The following is a 21,207-nucleotide window of genomic DNA, read 5'->3' as shown; positions in this document are numbered from 1 at the left end:
TGAAATCGGACGCAACTTTAATTGAAACTCGCTCAAGAAATAAAAGAATTGGAAGGATTAGTATAATTGAAAGAACTTAAAACATTTTTAGTTTAACTTTATATTTATATTTAGCTAACCTATTTGGAGATACCGGTAGTCTCGGTCTGTGATACACCGCTGTGCCGAGTAAACATATTTAAATGCCTGTGCCACTGAGTTACCGATAGTTTGAAGGATGACTGTGATATTGAGAGGGAACGCAGGTCGCTTTCTGTCCGATGCAACATGTTAGCTCGGAGATTTGCAAGGTGTACGAAGCCAGTCAAATTAACGCTTTTTCAAGCATACTGTCAGTCATTTTATACCTGCAGTCTTTGGGCTGACTACACGGGTCGGGCATACAGCGATCTACGGGTCCAGTACAACAACGCGTTCAATGTTTTGATGGGGCTGCCGCGACAGTGCAGTGCCTCAAGCATGTTTGCGGAGGCGCATGACATTACTTTTACGCCGTTATGAGAAAACGGTGCGCCTCCATGTTAGCCCGCCTCCGCAGGTCCTCCAGCGGAATGCTGAATATGTTTGTTGACCAGTGGGACTCGCCACTAATGTATCGGTGGGTGCAGCTTCATAAAAGACCGAATTATGTAACTGTGTCGTACTAACATTAGTTTCTAAGTTTTTAAATGTTACTAACAATTTTTATGGATGGAAATCTGAAATAAATTATTATTATTATTATCAATAACAATATATAAAAATGTTTAGGTGTACAAATGTACATCATTTTCTTATAGAAATGAAAACCTATACGGTAGGAGTAAGCTTTTAAGTAATGGAGTAAAACATTGTTTCCTTTTAAACTGTCTTTCCCATCAACCTTTTGTATTTGACTTTATTAAAACAGAGAACGTCTGCTGAAAGTGAAAAAGAAATTAAATCACAGTTTTTATGCTGAATTTTCGAACGAATAACTCCAAACACTTCATAATATTCTTTATTTCAATATGTATTAACGGTACAGTTTACTTTATTCAATATGAAATACCTACTTATCTAACGGCATTTAAACATTCAACAGGAAAATTAATCAATTTAAAGTAACGTATTTTACTTATAAAAAAGTTATATCAAGTTAGTGAAAAAATACGTCTGTTCCTTAATTAAATTTCAAGTAATTGAAATGAGGAGAAAATTACAAAATGTGTATCAGGAATTTAAAAAGCAAAATTTTTCGTAAAACTTTTTGAATAAATTTAATTTTTTTCTTTTTTTTGATTCTGTTTTAATATATTGGTAATTCCTTTTCGTGGTAAATCTGTTATGCTTAAGATCAACTTAAATTTTCGTATTTCAGATCGGATTAGGCTTAATATCTTTTAAGCTGAATTTACGAAAACTAATTTGTCCTAAACAAACTGTCCTAGAGCTACAGCCGGCCCAAGGCTATTCGTTTAAATTCATCTATTTGTAATTATCACGCAGCCATCGTGCAATTGATTGCATGTTGGCAATTGAAACCGCATTGCTCTAAATATATTGGCTATGTTTTGAAACCTACTGTTACTAATATTTTTACCTACAAACATTGGACTTTACCATATAAGCTTAACTTTACAATTATATTGTCCCAATGTTTGGCCATATAGAATGTCTCTATGAAGCAAACCATCTTCCAGGTTGTACAAGTTGTTTTTTTTTTTCGAATACGAGATAAATTTTAAACTTTAGTTAGTAGTTAGTAACGGTGCTGACCTTAATTTAAAACACGACCATTTTGTTAACACCTTATAGTATTATACACAGTTAGTAGTTTTTATTTAACAAATAATATACTTATACTAGCTGACCCCGCAAACGTTGTTTTGCCATATATTTTATTAACCTTCTCAATCCCTCCCGCCCCTTATAACTGAGGGGAATGAAAAATAGATGTTGGCCGATTCTCAGACCTACCCGATATGCACACAAAATTTCATTATATTTTATTAACCCTCTTAACACCCCCCCCCCCCCTCCTTATAACTTAGAGGTATGAAAAATAGATGTTGTTCGATTCTCAGACCTACTCGATATGCACACAAAATTTCATGAAAATCGGTCAAGCCGTTTCAGATGAGTTTAACTACAAACACCGCGACACGAGAATTTTATAAATTAGATTAGTCAGTACAGTTCTAATTTGTTAACCGACTTCCTATAAGAAGGAGATTCAAAATTCGACTGTACTTTAAGCAGTCGTTGATAACGCCTATTTACTTGACTATTATTTGTATTACTTGTCGATGTAATTGAATTTTTTTTTTTTTTTCGTTTGCGTGCAAACACAATTATTTATAAAGGTATATTATGGTAATATTAGTGAGAAGTCAAATCGAAGGCAATATGCTAATTAAATGACATTTGTGGCTAGATAGACATATCTATACAAATAATAAAATGGTAGGAAAGTCAAAACTGTACATTGACTATTTTTTTAAAGAATACTTGGGGTGTGATCTAAAATCGATACCGAAGCCAAAAATATAGTTTTTAGAATTTTTGTCTGTTTGTCTGTATGTATGTTCGGGATAAACTCAAAAAGTACTGAATGGATTTACTTCAAATTTGGCACGAATATTAAGAAGTCGGGTCAACATATAGGCTACATAATATCACGCTATCACCTACGGGGAACGAGCAGTGAACTTTTATTTCTTCAACGTATTCTGTAACAACGTGTAATCTAACGACGCATATTTGAATGTTGTTATTATGTTAATAACCATGCTATAAGCTAGCTTCATACTATAAATAAAGACATTCTGTAGTATATTTAGTATCAACATTGCACCCGTGCGAAGCCGGGGCGGGTCGCTAGTTCTAAATAATTTTGATTTTAGTAATAATGTTAATGTGCGATAAACAAATTTTGTATTGAAGTCATAGGTATGACACTCATAAGTTGTACAGAAAAAAAAAGAAACCGAGATCGATTTACATTGACAAATAGGTATAATACAATACCTAGTATTGCGAATAACTCAAACACTACTTCATCAGGTATCGTTCAAATAAAAATGTAACAATAAACAAAAAATCGCTACACCCAATAAAAAATTATGGAGTATCACACATTAAAATACAATCGAATTGAAAAAATCCTCCTTTTTTAAGTCTAAGTTTTAATTTTTTTTTTTTTTTTTTTATAGCTATAATATGATATAAGCAGATTATAGTAGTAATGTACTGCAAAATATCGTATTAATTTATTTATATATCATTAGCATCCTTACAAACTAAATTGTAACATTTCTATGTGTAATAACAATTCATATATGTATTTTGATACGGAATTTGAAAGTTCTCGTATGAATTCGAACTTCTTTGTAAGCGTAAGCTTTGCATGCCGACACATTGCAAACGCATACTATTATAGCATGACTATCAATGTTATCACAATAAAAAATAATACGAAATGTCATGTTGCTGTAAATTCTTAAAAACTAAAAAAAATATCATGATAATTAATGAAATATAAAACCGTTTTATTTAATTTTTTTCATAGAAAGCTCGGTTTTTAATTACACTGCCATTTAGATAATACATTTTTTTTTATCTTTCAATGTCAAATCAATTTTTGATACCATCGTAAATCTCTCGCTTCCTCGCCTCCCGCTGTCTGTATGCTTAAATCTTTAAATTACGCGACGGATTTTGATGCGGTTTTCTTTAGTAAATGATTCCAGAGGAAGTTTTGTATGTATAATACATTCATAACATAGTTGAGAACCACTGATAGTTTTAGAGGTTTCTACTACTACATTGCAAATATTTATTTTATATTTTATATTTAGTGTCAGCATAGCACCGATGCGAAGCCGGGGCGGCTCGCTAGTATAATATAATTTCATCATTATCATTACAGCCTATACAGTCCACTGCTGGACACAGGCCTCCACAAGTTTACGTCAAAAATAACGTGAACTCATGTGTTTTGCCCATAGTCACCACGCTGGGCAGGCGGGTTGGTGACCGCAGTACTGGCTTTGTCGCACCAAAGACGCTGCTGCCCGTCTTCGGCCTGTGTATTTCAAAGCCAGCAGTTGGATGGCTATCCCGCCATCGGTCGGCTTCTTAAGTTCCAAGATGGTCGTGGAACCTTGTTATCCCTTAGTCGCCTCTTACGACACCCACGGGAAGAGAGGGGGTGGCTAAATTCTTTAGTGCCGTAGCCACACAGCACAATACAAATATAATTTAAAAAGTATATATTTGGCAGCAGAAAAATCTATCTGCCTTCGTATTTTCCTAACAAAATAGTAAAATTTACTACTAAAACACAAAAGTTACAAAGACACCACATATAAACTTTTTTATTTTCCCTTCTCTCCTTACTTTGGCCTATCCTGAAGAAGCCTTTTTTATAAAATTTAAAATTTATAATTATATCAGTGTATTTTTTATAACTCAGTATTATAATGTAACAAGTTTTATAGCTCAGCAAGAAAATAACTCCGCTGAGATTATTCCGCTTCATTAAAAATTTTCTACGCTAAGAAAAAAATAGCATATTCTTTTTTTCGAGATTTTCTGTTTGTACGGTGTTAGCGTTATAAATAAGCGCTATCTTTCCGGCAATTATCGCCCTATTTATGGGCGGAAAATGTCGACCTCCGGCTGAGTAGCTACCCTCGATACTGTTTATTATTGAACCGCATAATGATTCATTTAAAATAAACGAAAGTATGAAATACGACGCTTGTGACCACGATAGGTTCAAATTAGATTTGGTTACGTCAAATATGGTTTTGATTAAATCTAATAAATTGATTTTAATTAACCGGTATTAACATTGTTTAATAAATATAATTTTTTAAATTTTATGTTAAATAAATCTCTTTTTGTTTTTATTTAAGATAAAACTTGAATACGTATGTATAAAACCTTGTTCAGTATATATGTAAATGAATGCGCAGTACGCAAGTACATAAAATTGCTCTTTATAGCCACGCAATACATGCTCGTATATCTTAATTGTTTAATTTCACGTACATACTGCGTTTAGGCTAAAATATCTAGGGATGTGAAGCGTTTTTGTTTTATAATATTCGTATTTTTCTTTACTTACATTTTATTCATAGTGTATCTAAGGTGTTGGCACAAAAAAGAGCCTGTTACTAAAATTTTGCTACCCGTTTGTGCGCCCGTCCATCCCAAATTGATGAGACTTCTCTAACAAATTTTATAATTTATAGTTATATCTAAGAATACATACATAGTGTTACAAAATTGCAAGAAATCCTTGCCTTTTTGCATTTAGTTAGCACCTAGAAACCTAATCGCTGAACACTTAATCTTCAAAAATTGAATAAAAACTATGACCATTATAACGGCGAACTATAAATTTAATGAGTCTTCCTACTAGAATCCTGGCTTTTCGTGTTTTATCTAAAAATATGATACTGAAAATATTGAACAAGGTGCGTTAGTCAGAAACCGGCCGGTAAGATAGATCTTACTATAAAATAAATTCATTTGATGGAAGGTCTACAAAATAATATACTTTAAATATCAAAGTACTTTTATGTCTGTATCCAAAAAAAAATTCTGTCAAACTTGATTAACACGTGTATTTCTTTGAATAAATACAATTCTTAAACTTTTTCTGTATAATACAATTTAAAAAAAAGAAGTAAACTTTAAAAAATGAATCGCGTCACTTAACTTGTCTTTATATTTTAAAAACATATTTTTTTATAAATAAATTAGCATTTAAATAATATTAGTATTTAATATCAATGTACGAAATAAAAAGTCATTGCATGGGCGTGTCAGTCGGCGCGAATATTGACAGTGGCGGACGACGATAAACAGACACTTCAAGTCGACAGCGCTTGACTCGAGGAAGCTTCTTGCTACATTTTTCTACTTGGTTTTTTTTTTTCTACAGGACCAAGCACTTCTAGTATTTAATTTGAGATTCGTAGAAACGTAGCGTCGTAAAAAAATCTGCGATGTGACTGTGATTCCTAATGTATTTTTTTTTTTTCTTAACCAACCGGTAAAATATGCTTTTTCGTAATACAAGGGATCTTATACGAGATTTTTGATGAATATGTTGTTGCGTCATAATAAAATGGTGTCACGTAAAGTAATCTTTGCAGCCATCAGCTTTAACGACGTCAGCCCTGGCGTGCGCTTACGACAGCCTTTCAGTAAAAATTGTCAATTGGCGCTTAAAACGATTTACCATAGTCGAAGTTGCTCATTGACAGTATTGTATTAAATCCCTTTGAATGTACGTACTATGTACTGTACCATATTAGCTAATCAAACTTTTTATTACCGTTTAAACTGTATTAGAGATTTGAAAGATTACATTTACTATTAATAAGCCTATGGATTCTTAAACACTTAAACTTAAGGATGACGTAAGATCGCACGATATATATAGTTTTTAAAAAGATTGCATTTCTGACTGACTTTAAAACTAATTTCGTTTTGACATTTGAACCCCAGTTTTATAAAATCGAGTTAACCATAATCTCTTTTGGCTTTCGCCCAAACATACTGCAGTTTTAAAAATATGCTGAATTACTATTACTTTAAATTTTTGCCAAATTTTTAATAACGTTTAGTTTTAAACTTTGAGCCCTTAAAATTAATTTATTTTAATAATAACAAATTTAAGTTAATTCGATATCTAAATTTAACACTAAAATCTACTGTACCAATGATGAAAAAAATATCATATAAAAAATAATACAAAATATCAACAGGTATAAAAGCAATGAAAATATACTATAATTAATTTCGAAACATTTGCCAGTATGCCGATATTGAAAAGAGCTTTGTTTCGATTTCCAACTTTTTTTTTTAAATTATACTATGCTATTCTAGTTAATATTACGGTCATAAAATACGTACGTCAGTAGTTCGCTTTCAATCTATAATGATGGTGTAATAGACCGAAGAAAATTGTTATATCGTTATTAGTTATGTAAGTATCTGTGTATGAATACATGAAACAAAAATTTTGTACCCCTTTTTACGAAAATTAAACGGACGGAGGAGTATGAAATGTCGTCCACTTATGGTTTATATAGAAAAGGAGTGCAGATTTGCAGAATGCTAATTTTTTTTTTAATTATGCGCATAAATATATCAAATCAATAAAAATAAGATTACACACACTACCATGTATTGACACACACACGCATATACTCTTTAGTTGATTGTCAAAGTCTATAGTCAAATTGAATTATTTTTTTATGTTCTTTACTTTCATTATTTTTCTTATTTAAATTTTTAATTATGGTCGAATTTGGACCGTTAGGCGACCACTAGTATTAAAATATAAAGTGTGTCATCTTGTTAACAACGAAAATATCGTGTTATAACAAACATACTAAGTTTAAATAATTATAAAGAAGAAGATAAATACTTACCTATCGTTGTAAGCGCCAATGTACACCAATAATAACTCTGTAGATACTGTTTCACTACGTCCGTATTTTCTGTATCGTGGTACACCCAGTTTTTGCTACCAAATCCATTGTTTTTATATATTATATGGTACAAGCACCCATTCCAGTGGAAAATCACTAATAAATAATGTATTAAACTTGTCGATCTAAACAAATTAGGATAGTTCGTGTGCCGCTCGGTGCGGTCCATGAATGCCCAAAACCGGTAGATTTTCACGAGCCGGAAGGAGCGAAGAATGGAGTTAAAACCGATGGACAGGTAGAGGAAGTCCAGGGGCAACAAACACAGGCAGTCGATGTAGAATGTTGTCGAATTCATGTAATGTGCTCTTAGTTTTGCCGCATCCGTCTGTAACACCCCGTCTTCTAAATATCCCGTCCGAAAGTGAAATAGAATATCCGCCAAATAAAGAAAATCCGAAAAGTAATCCAAGCAAAACCAAACTATCAGCGTTTCCCCTGAAACAAAGGTGTGTTTTAAACATACTTATAGTTATCTAAATTTATTCGAATAATTTAAATTTATATTTATTATGTATTAATAACATTAACATTTAACTTCTGCATGAAATACGTAGAAGTGTAACAGAGTATTACAGAGTGGCAAAGGAAGCAGTTTCATTAGGTACAGTTCAGTTTAATAAAACAATGAAAAACTTGAACGATGCAACATCGGAATGTACCTTTCAAAGTATCACATTGTTTTCGGTGAGACATTTAACTCGGAAAAGCTATTTAAATAAGTAATTTAATTCTCCGCGAAACAAGTTGTGGAAAACTATGCGTCGAGAGCGCTGCAACCCAGATCGTTGTACTAATGTACTTCACTATCTTAAATAGAGGCGTCTTTTGCATAAGAACGAGAATCAAGATTACATTTTTATTTATTTTCTAAACTGTTTTTGTTTAAATTTAATTCAAAATGAACAAACCACGTTACATTTCTATGTATAATATTATTTGAACGATATGAGTTCTATTAGATTTTTTTAGAACATATGACATTTAAAATACAGATATATATATTTAAATTTCCACTCTTATAAAACGACGATAGTTAGACAACAGCCTAGTATTCACGAATACAATAGTAACACTTTTTTATCTGATAAAAATGTGATATGACATGCTATGAAATATGTTACCATTTATCTACAAAGATCTTTTTATAATTAAGATGGATACTGGGTGCAATGCTCATCCATCTCACCAATAAATAGTTTTTGATCAATTTTCATCATTACCGAGAAAGCAATTTTCATTTGATGGTAAAATCGATATAATTCACAGAATATACGATTAAATATAAACATCGTCAATCGTTGGGATTCAAGTATAATACAAAAAATGTTTTTTTTTTTTATTTTTATTTCTATGTATTTCATAAAAATATATTCCTCATTAAATAATAATTTAGGTGGAATATTATGAGCCTTGATATATCTGTTATATTCTTTAGAGGTTTCTAGAGTAAAATTAAATATTTATATTCAAAACTATAAGAAAATAGTAAACTTACCGTTGATTTCTTGAAAAGCAAACCTATAAACGATGACCCAGAGATTGTATAAAAAGGCTAGTGAGACTACCATGGACCAGTAATAGCATAATCGGCCTGCGGGGTCAAACACAAAAGACCATTTCGAGCCCGCCCGTAGTCGTCCACTGGTGTACGTCGACCGCCGTCTCAGTCCTCCTCTGCTGCTACTGCACAGAAATATAAACGTACGTTAAATATTTATTAATCAACAAAGTAAGACTTAAAAAGTAATAAATGTCTTACTGACAATAGATAACCAGGGATTAAAACATTTGTTGAGGGTAGGGAAATATACACATCTCATAATTGACTACCCCGTTGCCACAGTTTGTAGTGACTCTACTTTCGGCTCCGCGAGTTGCGGGTTCAATTTCCACTTCAGTCTGGGTCTGTGATATTTATACTTGCTTGCTGCTTCAGCCTGTAATATCCCACTACTGGGCATAGGCCTCTTTCCCCATGTAGGAGAAGGATCAGAGCTTAATCCACCACGCTGCTCCAATGCGGGATGGCGGATATATTTCCTACTATGAGTAACGACCGCTATCAGGTGTACATGATAATAACCGGGACTGACGGCTTAACGTGCTCTCCGAGGCACGGTGGGGAGACCCACAAGGACTGCACAAACACCCAGACCACGGCAAACACCTGTATGGCCTATACAAATGTTTGTCATGTACGGGGATCGAACCCGCAACCGCTAGTGCAACAGGTACAATCCATGGCTGTAACCGTTGCGCCAACGCGGCCTCATATATATCTATTATATGTATTATTTTACGTATATGTATCGAAAAAAATATTTATCTATAACAGTCAGCTGCTACCTATATACAAGCATTAAGTTGCTTACGATAGAATCAGACGACCGTATATTATAAAATAATAATAAAGAAATGCCTTTATCACGACAAATATCTGTATTGCCTACAACATCGACAAATATCTTGAGGGTGAATCAAATCCATGAGAGTTAGAACAGAAGTTATTTGTTGATACATAAGAAAAAATTAAATTATAACATAGAAACAGTCCTAAATAGAGAGGCTAAGTTAGGAAAAAGTACAACAATAAGAAACAAAATAAAAATTCGAAACACTATAAAAAACAAATGGTACTAATATTGAATTAACATCGAAGCGTTATTTAAAATTAGATTTACATTAAATAAATCCCAATGAACTCAAATTTACTAAGCGCTGTAAGCTAAATAATTATAATTATACTAGCTGACCTGGCGAACTTCCTACCGCCTAATTATATTTTTTTTTCTTAAATATAATAATTATATATATCAAAATTAAATATGGCCTATTTTTCAAGTTGGATCAAACTGCACACGGTGTGCAAATTAAATTAAATTTGGTTAAGTAGTTTAGAGTCCATCGCGGACAAACAAAAAGACGCGTAATTTATATATATTAAGATTATAAATACAAAAACTTGTTACTTTTAAATTTTATTTTTTATTACCAGTTATCGCACTAACACTGTAATATAAAAAGCTTATTGCTCTAATAAAATTTTAGCACTATTGCGTAAAACCTATTCGCGATACACGTTACTAGAATATACACAATGGATAATGCAACCAAATATATTCCATTGAATTTTATAGTATTGGAATTCATTTGATACAGAATTAACGTAAATCAAAGACGGTGTCGGAACAATGCGATAATATGAAACGTTTAGATAGCGGATCCGATGATATTAGACAGACAATCCATGTACTAATTACACTAATGAAGCTAAATTGATCGGGTAATTATTAACGTGATATGTTAGAAAGTAACTACACTGCTGATAGCCTAGTTATTTGGAACTAGGAGCTTGTGTTTAATATTGGGAGCGCGTAATACCATGTCGGAATAATTGAATATCACGATTACCACCTGAGAATAGGCCACAAGGATACTGGGAGTGTTTCCAATTAATGTTGGACGGAAACCGGAAGGCCTCCCCGCTTTACTGCAGTGCCCGGTACCGGTAATGGTAGATTGATTATCTTTGATTGACATAATTTCAATAGCATCAGTATTCAAGGTAATGTACAAATTGTATAATGGAAAAAAAAACGTTCACAATTTAGTTTCTGAGAACAGAAGTTGAGTTCGTCGCTTGAGAAAAACAACGATATCATATAGAAAAAAATGTCGTATCACATCTCGGAACTTTTGGACTAGGACGTTCATATCTGAAATTCGTCTTTATTTATTAAAAAACATATCTATCTAGTTAAGTAATACTTGCATTCACGTGTATAATAATTTCAGAGACGTAATTAACAATTAAATATAATCACGCAATTTATTATACACAATCCAATTACTAAAATAAATAATTTATTTCACTGGATTTCGAAATATTACGGAACTGTTTTCGTTAACTGTGCAAATTAATTTGGTATAATAGTATGACGAAGTATAATTCATTAAAGCTAGCTAAACTATTATATTCCTAAAGCTCGCTTTATTAAATCTGTTCGAAGCAAATATAGATGCTACAGTACTTTAAAGTTATGTATTAAATATATTTCGAGGATAGATGGTTCTGTCATACGAAATTGGGTGACAAATTTTATTCTAATCAGTTGAATATTGTCACTTTAAAAGTTCGAAACCAGAAAAATTGTTTTTCTCGAAACTGCTTCATGTTTGAAAAGTTCTGAATACATATAAATCTATATTAAAAATATCATATATTTTTTTTATTAACAATATATATAACAATGAACATAGATTATTTCAAAGTGAAAATTTTTCCACTGTTCCACAGAGGCACGAAGGCTAACAAGGTGACTCGAAGGAAACATAAACGATTTAGCCTATTATACGCTACTGCGAGAGTACACGACGGGCGTCTGAAATTACTAATGCGTTGCCAAAGGTTAAATCCTACATGTTACTTCTCATACACTCGTAATTACGTGACCTCGATTCATTGACGTGTTAGTTCATGGAAATTAGTGATGTTAGACCAAATACAGCATATATATTAAATACAGCATAATTAAATCGTTAATGAAAATTTTTCTTTCGAAATATTTATTGCGCTTAGTATGTTTCGAAAACGAATACCCACCCCTAAAACTTCTGTCTCATCTTACTAACATCGGTGGTCTACTATTATATCTAGTCAATCTTGCATTCAAAATGTATTTGTAATTACTATTGCGTTCCCATAGAAATGTGGTGTCGCAACATGACCTATCAATGTAGAGATGTTTTAAATGCCTTTACCCTCTGCTCAATAAACAGGCCTTTTAAACTGCAGTATTCATTTCAACCTTTAGATCCAGTTGGAACAAACAATTAAGCTCTCTGTGGCTTGTATGTATAGCAGTAATTAACTGTAATAATGGTGTAAGATAATAAGTATTAATTACCTGTCGGTTCCATTACAATGCGGTGTGGAGAGGTGGTTGTGCGAATGATGCGGCGCTGGCGTGGCTGGCGTGTGTGGCGTGCTTCGCCATGCGGTCAAAAGTGGCGCTTCCCCACTTGCACCCAGCAATTTTAACCTAAGCACAAAAATTATACGCAATGATGCTAAGCACAAAACTCGAGAACGGCTAAAACAATTTGCCTATATATTTTTTTTTTCTAAGTTTTCTAATATTTGTAGAAAGTTCTTACTGAACGAAAAATTAAGCAAATTGCTCAGAAAATAGATTATTTTAGAAAACATTACGATTGAATCAATTTTACACGTTTGACACGTTGTCACAAGCCAGGACAAGTCGGGGCAGCTAGAAAAAATAAAATTATAAATAACATTTTTAATGATAGCAATGCACAATTCACTTTACATGAAGACTAGTACAGTGCAATATTCTAAGCACCAAGATCCTTTACCCTCAAAGATTACGATTTATTTAACTACTAAAATCTTAATTAAAAATAATTAGGTCGATAAAACGTTAAACCAAACATTTTGTAGTATTTTTGAAACTCGTTTAAAGTCTTAAGATTTAATGTGTAGTCTCATGTAAGTTAATTACTATTCTTGATGAGGAGTTCTGGTAAGATTTTCTTACCAGAAATCGCCATGAATTTCTTGTACATTTGTGTAATTAATGGTCTTTTAAATTGTACAAATAATATTTAAATTGTATACTTATATCTCACAAACTTAAAATTGTATAATTCACGATCAGTTAAATCATCTTAGCCTCGCTTGAGCCGCTGCCATTACAAATTGGTTTTCCAAAAGCATCGTGAAACCGAAGTCGACAGAACCTTATTCGATGTAAGCTGTCGTACCATGAAATGAGATATAAAACGCTCAAAAATGTTATCGGTTCTATTGCGGCAGTGTTGCTCCACTTGCTCATACTTATACCGATATTATCGATTTATATACCACAAACGAAATGTTACGTTTCACAAAATATAAAGGTGAATCTTCGGTAGAGAATTTTTATAGACCTTTTTATTTTGTAAATAATCACTCTGAGACCGATTTTGTTATTTAATTAACGCCTTTCTAAATTAGACTACTTATAATGTCTTTGGTTTTTAAGTTAAGCGGTTTTATCGATAAAACGACGTCCATTGAGACCACTCTTATGATTAAGTCACACTCTAGAAAAGGGCCCTTGTGTTCCTCGGCAAACAAGAGACAGGCCCTCAAACCTCTCCGCTGCTGACTTAATGGGACACAATTTGGATATGTAACTTGAGAAAATTTTATACCTTTTGAAAAGATGGTTTCGAATTTTGAACACCATTTTGAAGTATTAAGGTGTCAAATATATTGAAACATTTTTACAGTAGTTGTTATTCAAGCTAAATTTTGTATTATATTTTTCATGTTGTTATCATTATGATGTGTTGTTATGATGCATGCATACCGGTTAAATATGGTGTATTACTTGCATTACACTGATAATATTTTGATGTTTTTTAAAACAATTTTATAATAGTCTTCTATATGTAGCATTTATAAAATAGTATATAGCACCTTTGCAGTTTTAAAAGAAAAAAAAAAACTAACTTTGCTGTACATGTTTGCAGTATCGTCTACGTATCGAGCCAGAAGCGAGAAGATATTTAGAAACCCCACCAGTTCGAACTTTGACTCCATAAAAACTATACTTAAAGTTGCTGAACTAACGAAGTTGCTTCATTTATTTTTGAATTCAATTAGAAAGAGTGAAGTTTTACACCAATTTTGTTTTATAAGTTTAGACAACAGAACCTTTTTGGCTGTAAGGAATATTGATACTGATAGTAATGTGATAAATAATAATCTATGATTTAATAAACGTCTTGTAATCAATCATCTAGTACAATCAAAATATATTAATCGTTAACATGTATAGATTTAGTCTACGCTTCAGCCTGTAATATCCCTCTGTTGGGCATAGGCCTCTTTCCCCATGTAGGAGCAAGATAAAGTTTTGTATACGTATATTTTTTATTACTGCTTTCTACTATTCAATTCTAGTCTGTCGCCTCATAATACTGAACCTTTATTTCTATAAAAAAAAAAAAAAGTATTCAGCTCTTTAAAATAATATGCGAAGGTTTTAAAAAGAACACATTTATAAAATTATTCAAAAATTTCATCTATTTACTGGCACAGTAACCATCACTTACAAACTGGTAAATTTTATTGGCGAATTTATGAGGTTCCAAAAGCGTAGCCAAAAATATCTGTTATCCGAAACCAAATCTATACAAATAAATAAAATTGGAATGTCTGTTTGTAATATTAAAATAACCGCTTTTTACTAAATGCATATGTATTTATACGCAGTGCATATATCAAAACAACATTTTTTAGTATTTTTGTCAGTCTGTCTGTCTGTCTGTTTGTTCAGGCTAATCTCTGAAATGGCTGGACCGATTTTGACGGGAATTTCACTGGCAGATAGCTAATGTAACATGGAGTAACTTAGGCTACTTTTATTGTAGAAATTTATTTATTTTATCACTCTGCGAACTGAACAATAACTTTTTTGTTAAATCCCACGCGGACGAAGTCGCGAGCACAGCTAGTCTAATAAAAGTTTTGAATAATTTCCAATAGGAAGCGAGCTTAAATAAGACAAGACACACTAAGCTTTACGTGTACCTTATATTATTTACCAGCGAACCACGCAGTTTTACCCGCGTCAATTTGTGGAAAAAACGTACTAAAACATTTTTATTATGTGCAACTCGAGCGACATACACAGGCGCGCGGCGTGACGTGGCGCGTCGTTTTATTTGATTTTATATTATCTCCTAAATTATGCGTCCAAAATTAATGTTATGAAATACAAATTTTACCGTATTAAAATTACTTTTTAATGAAGTATTTTTCATTTCTAAGGATTCGTAGGCCTGGTTAATTAAATAGCAAAAATTGGCCTTTTCATTTTTTGGGGTCATTAATTCGCTACATATTTATTTTTAAATTATGATATCTTCGAAGACGTTATTGAAATCCAATGATATCAGAGACAATTTTGTTCAAAAAGATATACTTGTGATATATAACGTATTTATTTTTATAAGGATTTATATCATGTCTATAAAACCACCTTCGCAAATAAGGCATTATTTTAAAACAAACTTGATTACTATAAAAAGGTTCTAATGAGTTAACCTTAAAAGATCGACATATGCTGTAGCGGACTTTTTTAGAACTTTTAATGGCTATCAATTAATTCACTCATATAAAAATTTTGGGTAGCTTTAATCGTTTAAGCAGCGCAAATTTCGGAAGCTCTCAAAAAAGAATATTATTTCCGTTTTCAATAACGTAATAGGACAATCCAACACAAAAATGTTTTTAATTCGTACCAGTAGCTTCTCCGATTAGCGCGCTTTTAACAAACAAACAAACTCTTCAGATTTGTAATATAAGTATATAGGTATTTATTTTTCTTATTTTGACAATTTCTATAAACTTTAATATACGGAAACTGTAAAGAACAGATAATCCGAAATAGATAAAGATTACAGAGATAACGTAGCATATTGCACTGGTATTGCAACAGGCCTGATTTTGTATATTTTTAAGCCAACAAGAATTTTCATCTTAAATGCCTATTAGAACGTAATACTCCCGATTCATACCGCTCCAAGAAACTTCGTTGAAATCCTCTTAGTTAATTACTACGTTACGTGATATTGCTACTATTTACTCCACTAATTAAATAGATGTACTTAAATCTAGCAGAACACACTTACTTACTTTTGTAAGCTTTTTATTAAATTAATAATAATACACTTTGTTGTACACTAAAATCAGAAATATTGCATAGCAAAATAGATTTTAATTTGTATCATTAGGTACAAAGGCGTTCTTATCGCTGAAAAGCGGTTTCTTTCAGGCAACCTAGAGTCAGAGGAGATTAATTGTATATTTTTATTGTTAATATTTAATTATTTTGTATAACGATGATAAAATCTGTTAAAATCAGTTTCAAAAAATATATTCGATTCTTTATTTATAATCAAGTTCAAATATGTATATTAAATCTGCTGTGTGGTTATGGCAGTAAAGAATATAGCCAGCCCCTCTCTTCCCGTGGTTGTCGTAAGAAGCGACTAAGGGATAACACTGTTCCGCTACCACCGTGGAACTTAAAAAGGCGACCGATGGCGGGATAACCATCCAACTGCTGGCTTTGAAATACACAGGCCGAAGACAGGCAGCAGCGTCTTCGGTGCGACAAAGCCAGCCCTGCGGTCACCAACCCGCCTGCCCAGCGTGGTGACTATGGGCAGAACACATAAGTTCACGCCATTTTTGGCGCGAACTTGTGGAGTGGAGGCCTATGTCCAGCAGTGGACTGCGATAGGCTGAACTGTGTATTTACGAGTATATAAAATAGTTTACGTACCTTTACACTCTATATTTAATTTATACTTATCTCGTTAAAAAAGATATTTCATCCTATTAAAAGTCGATACTTTACTTACGAGAAAGTATCGACGCAGAAACTTATGACGTTCTCTTGATTACAGAAAACTACCTGTTTATTTATAGCCCGAAACTAAAACTGGCTCACGAAGTTTCCTTTTTGACGGAATATTAGTTTTCCGTCCTTTAAAAATAAAATTATTAATAATAACTTACGGTCTACTTATATAGTAAATACTAGCTGTGCCCACATCTTCATCCACGAGGAATTTAACAAAAAAGTTATTGTTCATCTCGCAGAGTTATAAAATAAATAAATTTCTAAAATAAAAATAGCTTAAGTTACTCCTTATTACATCAGCTATTTACCAATGACAGTCCCATCAAAATATTTCCAGTTTTGTTTTAAGATTAGCCGGAACAAACAGACAGACAAACAAAAATTTAAAAAAAAAAAATTGGTATATGTACCGTGTACACATCCATATGAATTTAGTAATAGCGGTTATTTTAATATTACAAACAGACCCTCCAATATTATTTATTTTTATAGATATTATTACAATATATAAAATAGGGAAAATAATTAGTGAATGAATTTAAGAAGTTACAATGAACATTATCAAGACACAATTCAAATTAAAAGTTGCATGTCAAACTGCTATCTTGCATAACAAAACAGTGCACTTTTCTTATACATTCTGACGTACCTAGCTTTATGGGATCGTCTGGAACGAGATGAGAGGTCGAGCTCGCTAGCGGCAGAGCACGCGGTGCCGGCCTGCAAGGAGCCGCGCGAACCGCCCAGCCGCCGCGAACCCAGCCGACACGTCATCATTTCTGTAACAAAGATAACAATAAATAATGATAAAAATTGCATCGCAGTCAACTCAACTAGGCCTAAAAGGAATTTTTCCTGTGTCGGAATTCGGGATAGACAAGCACAAACGACCAGACTACGGCAATTTTGTGTACCTAAACAAACAAAAGTTTGGCATAACCGTAACGACCAACGTAACGTCGTTGTTGATAAATAAGAAATATCGAAAAAAAATGGTATTCATCACTTCAGCCTACCGCAGTCCACTGCTGGACATAGGCTTCATGTGGCTCTCGCGAACTCATGTGTTTTGCCCATAATCATCACGCTGGGCAGGCGGGTTGGTGACCACAGGGCTGGCTTTGTCGCACCGAAGACGCTGCTGCCCGTCTTGATTGTGATAAATTAGATTCGGCGGTTAGTTTTATTCCTGTAGGTCTTGACAGTAATGTCAAAAATTACCATAATACAAATTCTACATCTGTTTTTTTTTTAAATAAATTAACGACTGAATATGGTCGTACATCGTTCACACATTATCAATATACTCGTATGTTGCGCTGGAACATAGTTAAACAATTTAAATTATTTCCTCTAGAAAATGATAATACTTGTAAGCATCTAATCTAATTTCATTACAAATGTATTTTAAGTGTACATAAAAAATTTGAGTGCTCTCAGGTATGAATTAGAATTTTTCCTACAGAAATTTCGTATGAAATAAGACTGAATTTGCTGTCAGACTGCCAGATAAATTTCGCTTATCTCGTTAGGATTGCGAGAGTAGTCTAAAATTAACCAATAAAGCATACGTTAACAATTGTTTTTCAATGTTTTATTAAAAACTCAAAACTAGTGCACACTTAAATTATTCTAGTGTATAGTCAATCGGAAACATAAACTATATATTATCTATATAGTTTATGTTTCCGATTGTAGAGTCCAGAGGCAACAAAATATTTCACACAATGATAATTTTGGCTTATAAAAATAGTAAAAATTTCAATACAGTAATGCAGACTAAAAACAATTTATAGTTCGATTGTTATACGTTTTTTGACTTTTAAAAGTAGTTTCCTCTAACTTTTATTTACATACTAGCTGTGCCCGCGACTTCGTCCGTATGGATTTTGACAAAAAGTTATTGTTCAGTTCGCAGAGATATAAAATAAATAATGAAATAAAAGTAGCCTAATTTACTCTTTATTACATAAGCCCGAAAGTCCCGTCAAAATCTGTCCAGCCGTTTTAGAAATTAGCCGGAACAAACAAACAGACAAGGAGACAGACAAAAATTGTAAAAATGTTATTTTGGTATATGTACCGTGTATACATCCATATGCATTTAGTAAAAAGCTGTTATTTTAATATTACAAACAGACACTCCAATTTAATTTTTTCGTATACATATTCTCACGTAAAACAAACAGTTTTGCTTGAAACTGGATCCACTTATCGCAGATTTATTCTTGAAGTTCTCTGTTCTTATCTTACATATTAATAAATACGAATAATCATCATGAAGTTAAATAATCAATTTAATGATAAAAAAGTTTAATACAAATACAAAATTATGCAAGTAAATTAAAAATAAATCTTTTTTAGAGAGTCTTTTTGCTTTAAACGTTTTCGCTGTTAATTTTTTTATACAATAAAGTGTCATAAGCATCTCTTATCAAAATAATACGAAAAAATAAATCCAAAACCTTTTAAGATGTCGTAAGGACGAAGGTCAAATAAAAGGAAAACAATAGAGACAATGAAAGCGAACCATCTTGCGAAGCAAATAAAATGAATAAATCGAATAAAGCCTGTTCTTGGAGCGACTCTTTTTATAAACTGTCATCCACAATTTGGTTCATTGAGGCGCCACTCCCCGAAAGATCCGGTCCAAATTACAAGGATGAAAGAGTCTCTATAGTACTGCACTGAGATTTAAGAAAAAAGTGGGAATAAATACAATCCCATGCAATCAGGCAGTCGCTTATTTCACAAAAAAGAAATTATAAATGTCATGTAAACGGAATTCAAACTTTGTATGTAATGAGGTAAATTATGATATATGTTTATATAATTATAATATATAATTTATAATTATTTATATTTAATTATCATATGTATATATAATTTCCTATGTCCAGCAGTTGACTGTGATAGGCTGAAATGATGATGATGATGATCTTAATATATATAAATCTCGTGTCACAATGTTTGTCCTCAATGGACTCCTAAACTACTTAACCGATTTTAGTCAAATTTGCACACCGTGTGCAGTTTGATCCAACTTAAAAGATAGGCTATATTTTATTTTGATATATTATGTTATTATTATATTTCAGAAAAAAATAAGGTGATACGAAGTTCGCCAGGTCAGCTAGTATAATTATATTATAGCATGCTACTCGTAATACAACAACTTTATCTACATAAAAATTCATCACATCACTTTAGCCTATTGAAGTCCACTGCTCGACAAAGGCCTCTACAAGTCCGCGCCAAAAATGGCGTAAACTCATGTATGTTTCCCATAGTCACCACGCTTTGAAGGATGGTTGTTAAACGCAGTGCTGGCTTTGACGTACCGAAGACATTGCTGTCCGTTTTCGGCCTTTGTATTTCAAAGCCAGCAGTTGGATGGTTATCCCACCATCGGTTGGCTTTTTAAGTTCCAAAGTGGTAGTGGAACTGTGTTATCCCTTAATCGCCTCTTACGACACCCACGGGAAGATTGGGATGGCTATATTATTTACTCCCGTAACCACACAGCATACATAAAAATTAATTATTAAAAAAAAACGAGTGTGCTTTAAGCCACACGACTGAAGTAAAACTTTCTATCTTCACTAACTTATATCTCCCTCTCAACTTCCGTTCGCCTCACCTGATCACAGTATTAATAATGCTCTCGTCACGCATTTACCATCTCACTCCCCAAGTCAAGCGTTTACTTCAAAAAACAAAAAACCCGACTGCGACAAATAACATACGAGTACATACATACCCTCGAGAAACATTACCCTCGTTCTGCAGTGGGGTAATTACTGTGAATTAGTCCCATTATGAATAATTAATGAAAAAAAAAGCATTTCGTAACACGATTAGAAATGTAATAGATACGAAAACGGAAGCGACGTCATAAGCGTAAATGTAAACAGCCGTGTGCATGTACTATTCGCAGCCTACATTGTTTTATTCGCAGCAGGCAGTAGTTTCGGTAAATTTTAATGACATGTTACGTCGCAGTGCGGAGTACGGGTGCGAATTGGTAGCGCCGGTTACCGTCTGCTTATCATACGTTATTGCTGTTTCTGGATAAACAGATTAAATTCTTTATGCCGACATTTCCCGCAAAAAGATTAATTCGTCGGCTTAATGACGGCACGCGCGACGCGAAAGATTTTATTATTTTGCAGTGGCGTCAGTAAACTTGTGATATGATGAATATATGATGTGATGAATATACACAATAGTAGAACTTCAGTTTTGAATTTTGAAAAAATAACTAGAAACATTTAAATGTAATAATTATAAAC

At 32.7% G+C, this 21,207-nt stretch overlaps 1 protein-coding gene across 1 annotated transcript in view; it reads right to left on the bottom strand.

Annotated features, from left to right (window-relative positions):
• The window catches only part of LOC123660334 (cyclic nucleotide-gated cation channel alpha-3), a 53,945-nt gene extending 36,253 nt beyond the window's left edge, over nucleotides 1–17,692 (bottom strand). Inside the window, exons 1-4 of the mRNA XM_045595438.1 lie at nucleotides 17,565–17,692; nucleotides 12,383–12,517; nucleotides 8,971–9,158; nucleotides 7,413–7,910 (exon numbers count right to left, since the gene is read on the bottom strand). Coding sequence (XP_045451394.1) covers nucleotides 7,413–7,910; nucleotides 8,971–9,158; nucleotides 12,383–12,517; nucleotides 17,565–17,692 — 949 coding nt within the window. The remainder of the gene's footprint in view (nucleotides 1–7,412; nucleotides 7,911–8,970; nucleotides 9,159–12,382; nucleotides 12,518–17,564) is intronic.
• Nucleotides 17,693–21,207: the final 3,515 nt, after the last annotated feature.

This window comes from Melitaea cinxia, chromosome 2 (genome assembly GCF_905220565.1).
Source record: "Melitaea cinxia chromosome 2, ilMelCinx1.1, whole genome shotgun sequence".
In the NCBI taxonomy this organism is placed as follows: domain Eukaryota; kingdom Metazoa; phylum Arthropoda; class Insecta; order Lepidoptera; family Nymphalidae; genus Melitaea; species Melitaea cinxia.
The sequence above is the reverse complement of the archived record's forward strand: the minus strand, read 5'-3'. Positions and strand labels throughout refer to the sequence as shown.